Source organism: Desmodus rotundus, chromosome 2 (assembly GCF_022682495.2).
Source record: "Desmodus rotundus isolate HL8 chromosome 2, HLdesRot8A.1, whole genome shotgun sequence".
Taxonomy (NCBI): domain Eukaryota; kingdom Metazoa; phylum Chordata; class Mammalia; order Chiroptera; family Phyllostomidae; genus Desmodus; species Desmodus rotundus.
Genome location: NC_071388.1, coordinates 103,945,140 through 103,957,151, shown reverse-complemented (window position 1 = coordinate 103,957,151; position 12,012 = coordinate 103,945,140). Strand labels below are relative to the sequence as shown.

The following is a 12,012-nucleotide window of genomic DNA, read 5'->3' as shown; positions in this document are numbered from 1 at the left end:
GATAGAGTAATCTTGGATGTAGGTCCTTGCCTTTCATGACTCGGAATACTTCTTTCCAGCCCCTTACTGCCTGTAAGGTTTGAGAAATCAGTTGATAGCCATATGGGAACTCCTTTGTAGGTAACTCTCCTTTCCTCCTGCTGCTTTTAAGATTCCCTCCTTATCTTTAATCTTGAGTAACTTAATTATGATATGTCTTGGTATGTTCCTTCTTGGGTCCAACTTCTTTGGGGGTTGCTGGACTTCCTGGGAGTCTATTTCCTTCACCAGATTAGGGAAGTTTTCCTTCATTATTTTTTCAAGTAAGTTTTCAATTTCTTGCTCTTTTTTTCTTTCTGGTACCCCTATGATTCGGATGTTGGAACATTTAAAGTTGTCTTGGAGGTTCCTAAGCCTGGCCTCATTTGTTTGCATTCTTGTTTATTCATTCTGTTGTAGTTGGATGTTTATTTCTCCCTTCTGGTCCAAATTGTTGATCTGAGTCCTGGTTTCCTTCTCTTCACTGTTGGTTCCCTGTATATTTTTCTTTATTTCACTTCTCATAGCCTTCACTTCTTTCTCTGTATTGCATCTGTACTCAACCAATTCTGTGAGCGCCCAGATTACCAGTGTTTTGAACTCTGCATCTGATAGGTTGGCTATCTCGTCGTCACTTATTTTTTTTCCTGGAGTTTCGATCTGTTCTTTCATTTGGGCCAAATTTCTTTGTTTTGGTGCACCTGTTACATATAAGGGGCAGAGCCTTAGGTATTCACCAGGACAGGGCAACCCACTTTGCTGTATTGTGGTGCTGTATGTAGGGGAGGGGTCAGAGAGGGAACAATGCTGCTTGATCAGCTCTTGGCTGGCTTTCAGTCATTTCCCCTGCTACCCACAAACAAATTGGGCCCTTCTGGTGCTGACTTATGGGTAGGTGGGTTTGTGTATGGTTCTAGGACCCTGTGGGTCTCTCCAACGAACTCTCCTCTGAGGCTGGGAGTTTCTTCTGCCACCACAAACCCCATAGGTTCTTACAGCCAGAGGTTCTGAGGCTATAGTTTCCTACACTGGAACCCTGGGTTGCACAGTCTGTCTCACTCCCCAGTTGTTCCTCCTGGTTTATCCAAATGCATATGTGCAACCTGCACCCTCTCCCCCCACCCCCTCAGTATGCCAGCTGCCATTTCACCTGCCTGTTCCATTACCATGCCACATGTCCTCTCTGGCCTAGCTGCTGTCTCCACCCCTCCTACCAGTGTAGATGAATGTTTCTTCTTTAACTCCTTGGTTGTCGAACTTTCATACAGTTTGATTTTCTGGCAGTTCTGGTTGCTATTTGTTTTTAAATTTGCTGTTCTTGTTTTGGTTATGCAAGGAAGCAGAGAGTATCTACCTATGCCTCCATCTTGGCCGGAAGTCCAAGGAAAAGTTCTTTAAAATCCTTGATTGATTGATTGATTGATTGATCTTAGAGAGATAGATGGAGAGAAACATTGATTTGCTGTTCCACTTATTTATGCATTCATTGGTTGATTCTTGTATGTGCCCTGAACAGGGATCAAACCTGTAACCTTAGCGTATCAGGATGATACTTTAACCAACTGAACTACCTGTCAAGGGCTAAGGAAAAGTTCTTATACAGTAGTTTGAATTGCAAGGTAAAATAGCTGCTTTTTTTAATGGAACATTATTTTTATATGATAGGTTGCTGACAAGCTATAGATATTTTTAAATTTATTCCATTTTTTTATTTTGAATTTTATTTATCAGTTACAGTTTACAGTCAGTATTATGTATTAGTTTCAGGTGTACAGCATAGTGGTTAGATAATCATACTTTACAAAGTGTTCCCCCCCAATATTTCCAGTGCCCACATGGCACCACATATATAGGTATTATAGTATTACTGAATTATACCCTGTGTTGAACTTCTTGTCTCTGTAACTATTTTTTAATTACCAGTTTGTACTTCTTAATCCCTTCACCATTTTCACCCAGTTACTCAAACTTCCTTACCTCTGGCAACCATCAGTCTGTTCTCTGTGTCTGTATGTCTATTTTATTGTTGTTTGTTCATTTACTTTGTTCCTTAGTTACCACATGTAAGTAAAGTTAGGTGGTATTTGTCTTTCTCTGATTTATTTCACTTAACATAATACCCTCTAAATCCATTTGTGCTGTCTCGAATGGTAAGGTTTCTTTTTTTTTTTTATGGCCGAGTAATATTCCATTGTGTGTGTGTGTGTGTGTGTGTGTACACACGACAAGCTTTTTTATCCACTTGGCTGTTGATGGTCATTTGGGTTGCCTCCATAGCTTGACTATTGTAAATAACACTGTAATGAACACAGGGGTACATATATTCTTTTGAATTAGTGTCTTGGGTTTCTTCAGATGTATACCCAGACATAGAATTGCTGGGTAATAAGTGAGTTGCATTTTTTAAATTTTGAGGAGCCGCTATACTGTTTCCATAGTGGCTGCCCCAATCTGCATTCCCACAAGAGTACATGAGGGTTCCCTTTTCTCCACATCCTCACCAGTACTTGCTGTTTGTGGATTTATTGTTTTATTTTTTTAAGATTTCACTTATTTTTTAGAGAGAGAGTAAAGGATGGAGAAAGAGAGGGAGAGAAACATCTGTGTGCTAGAGAAACATGGACTGGTTGCTTCTCACACACACCCCGCCCCGCCCCCCAGCTGGGGACCTGGCCCACAACCCATGCATGTATGTACCTTGACTGGGAATAACCAGTGACCTTTCAGATCTCAGGCAGGCACTCAACCCACTGATCCACACCAGCCAGGACTGTGGATTTATTGTTGATAGCCATTCTGACAGGTTGTGAGGTGATACATTGTGGTTTTAATTTGCATTTTTCTGATGATTAGCGATATTTAGCCTATTTTAATATGTCTGTTGGCCATCTGTATGTCCTCTGGAGAAGTGTCTATTCATAGGTCCTGCCCATTTTTTAATTGGGTTGTCTGTTTTTTATTTTGGTGTTGTATGAGTTCCTTATAAAATTTGGGCATTAACCCCTTAACAGGTTCAGTAGATTGTCTTTTTTGTTTATTGATGATTTCCTTTGCTATGCAAAACCTTAGTCTGATATAGTCCCATTTGTTTATTTTTTCTTTCAGACAGGCTTATAGTTATTTAGATCTAGGCATCTGGCAGACTTTTAAAAGAAAATTTATTCGTTTATTTTTAGAGAGAAGGGAAGGGAAGGAGAAAGAGAGGGAGAGAAACATCGAAACATCAATGTGAGAGAGAAACATCAACCAGTTGCCTCTCATATGCACCCCAACTGAGCACCAAAGCCACAGCAGGCATGTGCCCTGACTGGAATTGAAAGCATGACCTTTTGCTTTTTGGAATGATGTCCAACCAACTGAGCTACATGGGTCTGGGTGGCAGACATTTTTTTGAAAATGAAAAAACCTGTTACTGCTTCAAGGCAAACAACTGATATTATTTGTTACCAGTGATTTTTTTTAAAAAAGCTTTCGGGCAGAAATTGGAATTTTAGGAAGTTTATATACACAATTGTGAGCTTGATAACACGTCACTGCTTAAACACGTTCCGACGATATTATTGGTGACATTAACAGATCGTGATTTTTAAAAGATTATGTAATGAAATGGTCAATATTTGGAATGTATGCATAATTCATTGAACAAATATTTTCAAAAGGCCAATGCATGATATTACAAAATTGTGCTTGGGTAAAAGATCTATTCATATCCTATGGTGGATTGCACAGAGAGATTAGATATGTATTGTTATGTAACAGATTGCTCCAAAATTGAGTGTTGTGAAACAACAAACATTTGTTATTTCTCAGTTTCTGTGGATCAGGAATTCAGGTGTGGCTTAGCCAGGTGCCTTTGGTTAAGGTCTCTCACAAGGGTGCAATCAAGGTATCAGCCAGGGCTATAGTCATCTTATAGCTTGAATAGAGGAGGATCTCTCTTTCTGAGCCTGCTCATGTTGCTGTTGGTTGGAGACTTCAGGTCCTTACCATAGAGCAAATGAGAGTGCCAGAGGGGACATCCCAAGATGCAAGCCACCATCTGTTTTGTTTCCCCAATGTGTGGTTGCCTCTCACGAGCCCCCTACTGAGGACCTGGCCTACAACCCAAGCATGTGCCCTGACTGGGAATTGGACCAGTGACCCTTTGGTTCACAGGCCAGAGCTCAATCCACTGAGCCACTCCAGCCAGGATGCCACCATCTTTTTAAATCTATTATTAGAAGTGACATACCATCCAGGCCTGTGACTTCAACCACATTCTATCTGATCCCGCTCATACTCAAGTTATTCAAACACAGTTATGAATTTTGAAAGATAGGGATAATTGGGGTCCATGTTAGAGACTGCCTACCACATAGACCTATAGATTTTAATGGGGCAGCATATGAAAAGTTCATCGATAGGATTTCAGATTCCACATTTCAACTTATCTTTAAGAAACTTCCACTGGATGATTTTTGGTGTAGTATCAGAGTAGAATATTCACAATTATCTTAAGATACTATTAAAATACTCCTTTTTACAACTATGTATTTATGCAAAATTGAATTTTAATTTTCTTTATATATTTGAACTAAAGGAATAGCAGCAGATGGCAGAACAGAATGCAGAAGCACATCCGAAAATCCAGATATATTCTCTTAAGCCAGATGTTAAGAGATTTGTGAAAATGTCACTCTTCTCACTAAACTTTTTTCTCTACCTGCCCTACTCTCCTAACTATGAAACTCCTTTTAGCTCTTTGTAGGGTAGCCTCTTTAGCCTCAATGACCAGCACTCCTGTTATGTAGGCAACAGAGTGAGAGTACAGAGGAGTGATGTTTGGTTTATAGCAGATGGTCTGGAAGAGTCAGGAAACCACATGCTGAAGAGGTAGGCAGGAGTAATAATGGTTCTAGTGCCAGAGGTGGTGTGCTCTGGAGAGGTTCCTGAAGACGTAGGATAAATAAAGAGGAAACAATTGGGAATGGGTTATTGAGCCCACAAAATAAAAGGGGTCAGGTAGAAGGCTAGCTAGCAGTAAGAGGAACTAGTGAGAATCCTTCCTAGAGAGAGCCAGGAGATCAAGTGTCTGATAAAGAAGGGCTAAATTGCAGTGGGTGGGTTGGGGGAGAAAGGGAGAGTGGGAGGGGAGCAGGCTGTTGGCAATTTAAAAGTGGATGAAAACTTCCTGCCCAATAATAACATGCTGTCTTAGGTAGCTATTCTGTTTTATCCTAACATACTCTTACTTCCTTCATTATTATGGTTGAAAAGTATCTGATAATGAGTTTTAAGAAGACATTCTTGAAAGACTGTATTATTCCTGCTAGAAACATACATTTGAAATAGGGCCTCTTGATTAAAAATAGTTCCAGGATTGAAAAGAATAACATTCCTCGATTCTTTATATAGGAATGGAAGAAGGGGGAAATGATGCAGTATTTAAATTTCTAAAACTTTTAATTTAAATAAATGCAATACAACCAAAAATCAATTTAAGTTAAAAAAATCAAAACTAAAACATGGAAGTTTCTTTTTTTTTAACCAAATCCCTTTGCTAGGGATATTATGCTTTTTTAATATAAATACTTACACAAATATGTGCATAAATGATATAAGGCCAGATAATGCTTTAAGTAAAAATGAGATTTTTTACATGTGGTTCTTCATTTTTTTTCTCTTAATAGTTCTTGGATAGAAAGAATTATTCTATATAACACACACAGGCTGTTGGCATAGATGCTTTGATGTGGGGTCAGTGACTTTTTTACCTTCTGTCTAATCTTGCTAGTAATCAACATTTATTAATATTTATTAACATGAAATATTGTTCTGGTTACATGTTAGCCAGGAATGCAATAAGCCAACTTAATGACTATTACCCATAGTGGGAGTCATTAAATGTCCTTATTTATTGAAATGTATATATAAACGATCTGGCAAATTTTTTTATGTTTGAGAACACATACAAACAGGAAAATAACATTTTGACTATTGCTTTTTAGATTTCATCTGTAAAATACTTCAGAATTGGGTAATAGACATAGTACAGGAGTATCAGAAGACCTTGGTTCTGTTCACTTTTCTGTTACTAAACCATTATGTAACTGGAAAAATATTTTATTCCAAAATTAAAAATGTATTTTGGTATTTAATTTTACATTGTATATCCATTTACTAAGAAGTAGTTTTCACGTATGGTTTGGAGCTCAGTTATAAAGTGTTGTACCAAAGGGTAGTCAGATCCCTTAGGACAGTGATTTTCAACCTTTTGCATCTTCTGGCACATACAAACTATTAAGACTGTGGCACACCAAAAAATATGTTTTGCTGAGCCGACAAAAAAAAATTGGTATAATTTTGATTCACTCACACAGGACAGCTGTTGTGTTGGCTGTTGTCATTTTTTATTTGACAATCTAAGGGAGAAAAGAGGTCAGTGCCCCCTACTAAATAGTCAGGTATTGCATGTTTTAAAAATTCTTGTGGCCCACTGGTTGAAAATCGATTCCTTAGGTTGACCTGAATTAGATATTGGCAACATTTGTAACTTCATCTCCTTTGGGAGTCATCCTTAAAAATCTTTTCTTCCTGTCTTTTACACAAATTAGGTCAAGTCTCCTTAACTGGGCCTTAATTTTCTCATTTGTAAAACAAGATGGTTGGGCTGAAGATGGTTGAGTTAATTATGTATGAATGACTTGAAGGTTTTAAAATGCTTTATTTTTTGAAGGAGACCACCATGAATCTACAAATGTTTCAAAACAAGAATTACTACAGATAAGGAAGTTTTTAGAATTGTTTAAAAATTAATGTTTACATTTTTGTATCAATTTTATTTTTCCCCCTAAAGCTCCTAAAAGACGGCGGCCTGCACGTTCAATATTTGATGGTTTCCGGGATTTTCAAACTGAAACTAGTAGGTATCTACAGATTAGTTTATCCTCTATATGTCTTTTTCTGTTTCTCTCTCTTTCTCTCTTCCCCCACCCCTCCCTCTTTCCTCCCCTCTTTCTCTGTCTGTCTGTCTCTCTTCCCTCTCTCTGTCTTCTCCTTTCCTTTCCCCTCTCTCTCTCCCACATATAAAAGCACAAGGTGGAAAAGCACTCATAACTTCCCTATAGGTCAAGATCTTAGTTTGTTTCATATACTTTGTCTTAAAAAGAAAAGATTATTAATATGATGTCTAATTACTTTGAGGATTCACCTTATTGAAAAAGTAAAATTATGCCCTGGCCAGGTAGCTTAGTTGGTTAGAGTGATATCCTGGTCCAGCAAGTTTGTGAGTTCAGTTCCTGGTCAGGGCACATACAGGAGGCAACCAGTGAGTGCATGGACAGGTAGAGCAACAAATCGATGTTTCTCTCTCTCCCCACACATATCTCTCTTTCTCTCCTGCTCTCCTCCTTCCCTCTCCACCTCACTTCCCCCTCTCTCTCAAATCAATCAATACATTTTTAAAAATATTTTATTTTTAGAGGGAGGGGAAGGGAGGGAGAAAAAGGGAGAGAGAAACATATATGGTTGGTTGCCTCTTGTGCACCCACTTATGGGGATCTGTCCCTCAACCGAAGCATGTGCTGTGACCGGAAGTTGAACCCACGACCCTTTGGTTCACAGGCTGGCACTCAGTCCACCGAGCCACACCAACTAGAGGTAAATAAAATTTTTTTGAAAAGTAAAATTTTGAGAGTTCTGGCCAAGATGGAGGTGTGGGTAGAAACCCTTCGTTTCCTCACACAACCAAAAGGAGGATAACAACCAATCTAAAATCAATGAACAACCAGAAGTGGCAGAAAATCAAACCGCATGGAACTCCGACAACCATGGAATTAAAGAAACAGTTAAACAGAACAACCAGACTGATAAGGTGGCGGATGGAGAGAAACCAAGGCAAGGAGGTGGACCCTACAGGCAGGGCTGGCTGAGAGAACCCCCAGCGAGTCAGCGGACCACAAGGGCGGGGTTGACATAAGGAGAAACTGAGACTTGGAGTTGACGGAATAAGGTGGTTGGGAGACACTCCCAGTCTCACATGAGAGTCCGATGGAAAGTGCACTAGAGACAAGCAGGTGAGCTGCATTGTTCCCTCTTTGGCTCCTCCCCCACAGACAGCTCCACAGCACAGCAAGGAGGGTTGCCCTGCCTGGGTGAATACCTAAGGCCCACCCTGTTACAACTTACAAGGTGTGCTGAGACAAAGATATATGGCCCAAATGAAAGAACAGAGCAAAACTTCAGAAAGAGAGCTAAGCGATGAGGAGATAGCCAACCCCTCTGGTGGAGAGTTCAAAGCCCTGTAGTCAAAATGCTCACGGAACTGATTGAGCTTGCTCACAAAATGAAAGAACAAATGGAAGATATCCAAAATGAAATAAAGCAAAATTTTCAGGGAACCAACAGTGATGGAAAGGAAACCAGGACTCAAATCAACGGTTTGGAACAAAAGGAAGAAATAAACATTTAACCAGAACAGAATAAAGAAACAAGAATTCAAAAAGATGAAGAGAGACTTTTGAACCACTTTAACAACTTGAAACGTTCCAATATCCAAATTATAGGGGTGCCAGAAGGAGAAGAACAACAGCAAGAAATTGAAAACTTATTTGAAAAAATAATGAAGGAAAACTTCCCCAGTCTGGTGAAAGAAATAGATTTCTAGGAAGTCCGGGAAGCCCACAGAGTCCCAAAGAAGTTGGACCCAAAGAAGAACACACCAAGGCACATCATCATTAAGTTACCTGAGATTAAAGACAAAGAGAGAATCTTAAAAGCAGCAAGAGGAAAGGAAGGAGTTACCTACAAAGGAGATCCCATAAGACTGTCAGCTGATTTCTCAAAGGAAACCTTGTAGGCAAGAAGGGGCTGGAAGAATTATTCTAAGTCATAAAAGGCAAGGACCTACATCTATGATTACTCTGTCCAGCAAAGCTATCATTTAGAATGGAAGGGCTGGATAAAGTGCTTCCCAGATAAGGTCAAGTTCAAGGAGTTCATCATCACCAAGCCATTGTTATATGAGATATTAAAGGGGCTTATCTAAAAAGGAAGAAAAGAATAAACAGTAAAATAACAACAAACTCACAACTATCAACAAATGAACCTGAAAAAATGAAAGAAAAACAATGAAAACAAAAACTAAGCAAACAACTAGAACAGGAACAGAATCAGAGAGATGGGTATTACATGGAGGGTTTTCAGTGGGGAGGGGAAAGGGAGGAATAGGGGTGAAAGGTACAGGAAAGAAGAAGCATAATTGGTAGGTAGGTAGGCATTAAATAGATGGAGAGAGGTCAAAAATGGTATAGGAAACAGAACTCAAAGAACCAAAGAACTTATATATACAACCCATGGACATGAACTAAGGAGTGGGGGGTAATGCTGGAGGGTTGGGGGGTGCCGGATGGAGGGGGGATAAAGAGAAAAATTAGGAAAACTGTAATAGCATAATCAATAAAATATAGTTAAAAAAAGTAAAATTATGAATTTAGTCTGAGATTGTTATTAATTCCCCTAGAGCTGAGCTGTTCCATATTCTAACCTACTTGTTGATAGAATAAGAGATGGAGATAATGTAAAAATCAGATAATTTACAAACTTAATCAGCTTTTGAATGGGTACTTAAATACTCTCATCAAATAAAAAACTGATTTGCCTCAAGATCCTGGTATCTGTCAATTAAAGACCACAATGAAAATGGTTATTGTAAGGGAATTGAAAAACAGAAGAAAAAGCTACACCACTCCAAGCAGCCCCTGTATTAATATTTTGGCTATAGTTATTTAGAATAGGTTTGTATCTTTCCGTGGAATGAGTTAGAAGGAGAACCTTGACCTTACCCTTTTAGAGGAGTTAGTACTGGTTCAGCAATGGAATTTTAAAGGAGAGAACAGTTATGTTTAGAGAATATATGAGAAACTCATGACAGTGGGAAGAGGGGATTACAGGAACTACTATAAAGGACACATGGACAAAACCAAGGGGGAGGGTGGAGGTGGGGGAGGGAGGTGGGTTCACCTGGGGTGGGGTGGAGGGATGGGGAGAAAAGGCATACAACTGTAATTGAATAACAATAAAAATTAAAAAAAAAAAGAGAGAAACTCATGGACCGTGTTTGATTTTGTAGTTGATTTACAATGAGCTTATTGAAGCACAGTTAGGTCTTATAACTTTGGAGAGTGTTGAAGGGGAACCCAAACTGACCCAGGTCTTCCAGGGAATCCTGTGCCCTACCAATTTTAAAGATTGGGAATATATCTAGAAACAACAGATAAATTAGGATCACCTTCAGGGCTAGATAGATGGAGTTGAAAGTTTTCTCATATGCTAAAAGTTAGTTTCAAATATGTGAAGGAAATATTTTGATTGTGTCTCTATATAAATTTCTGTTTTTATCCTTACCATTGGGCAGAAAGCCACCACCAGATCTTAAGACTCATTCATTTTGTATTGTTTTCAGAATCAGCATTTAATATTTGCATTTGAGGTTAAACAGTTCTTGCAATTGATACATGTTTTTTATATTGCAAGATTTATGCCTTTTATTTTATGATTAATTGAAACTTTCTCATTCTCCTGTGTTGCAGTTCGGCAAGAACAGGAATTAAGAAATGGAGGAGCCATAGATAAGAAACTAACTACCCTTGCAGATCTATTCCGGCCACCCATTGATTTGATGCATAAAGGCAGCTTTGAAACAGTAAGTAGTTGGAAATTCTAAGGCTTAACCATAAATCCTTTTGCATTGTCAATGCCATTTTTTTCTAAGAAAAAAATTGTTTTCAGCATATTGTATAGGGAATTAGCATAATTATAAGTATGATATGAGATATACCTAAAAGGTTTGTAGGTATCTTTTGTCCACCTTTCTAGGGGTCCCTGATGTCTTTTAAAAGAATATCTCTGCGCTCTGGCCAGATGGCTCAGTTGGTTGGAGCATTGTCCCATGCAACAAAAGGTAGCAGGTTTGATCCCCAGTCAGGGCACATATGTAGGTTGTAGGTTTGATTCCCAGTTGGTGCGCAAACGAGAGACAATGTTGATGAATGATCTGGCCTGGGCAAGGGACCATTTAGCCTGTAAGTTCTGTGAACACTAGAACTTAGTTTATTCATCATTGTATTTAATGCCTAGAAGAGTTTTTGGCACATAATTGACCATCATTAAATCTTCGTTAAATGATTCAATGGCATAATCTGGAGTACATTGTATGGAAAGAATGAGAACAGTTTTCATAATAGTCCCTGTTTTCATAAGAAATTGATATTTATATGTTGCCATTTAATTTTACAAGCACCTAGTCCTAATTACTAATAATACTTTGTTAATTTCAATAGTCCTGCTATAAAGGCAAGTAAAAGTACTTTAGCTAAAAATGTAGCTCTGACTGGTGTGGCTCAGTGGATTGAGTGCTGGCCTGCAAATCAAAGAGGGGTTGCCCCCTAGATTCCCACTCAGGGCACATGTCTGGGTTGTGGGCCAGGTCCCCAGTTGGGGGCAAGTGAGAGGCAGCCACACACTGATGTTTCTCACCTTCTCTTTTTCCCTCCCTTCCCCCCTCTAAAAAATAAAAAAATAAATTCTTTAAAAATAAAAAATAAAAATGTAAAGAACTGATTCAATAACAAAATATGTAAGATAAGCTTTTTCTAAATAAACTGTATATAGCTTATATTTAATTTTATACCAATTTGGCAAATATAGAAAAATTAGAAAATGAGTAAGAAAAATAATAGTCATATTTTTCATTAAAAAGTACTGTTCATTTCTTAATATATTTCCTTCTTGACTTTATACCTATGTATTTATTACTGAAACAAATGTTTTTTCCTCTGTATCTTACATTTTCTTACTTCACTGGTCTGTCTGGGACTGGGAGAATTGTTGGTCTCCCATTGTTTCCTCCTTGTCACATACAAGGCATATCGCATACCTCTCTATTTGGTATAGCAACGCTTATCCTTGGGTCTCCCTATAATGAATGATTTTTAAATGTTGATTCAGAATAACCCA

General features: G+C 38.5%; 1 protein-coding gene across 3 annotated transcripts in view; it reads left to right on the top strand.

Moving 5' to 3' along the window:
* Positions 1–12,012, top strand: part of UBXN7 (UBX domain protein 7) — a 58,564-nt gene that overhangs the window by 24,318 nt on the left and 22,234 nt on the right. For 2 of the 3 annotated variants that reach the window (XM_045185827.3, XM_024577948.4), the window contains exons 4-5: positions 6,854–6,919; positions 10,587–10,699. In XM_045185827.3, coding sequence (XP_045041762.1) covers positions 6,854–6,919; positions 10,587–10,699 — 179 coding nt within the window. The remainder of the gene's footprint in view (positions 1–6,853; positions 6,920–10,586; positions 10,700–12,012) is intronic. The other variant, XM_071220642.1, reaches the window with a different exon arrangement.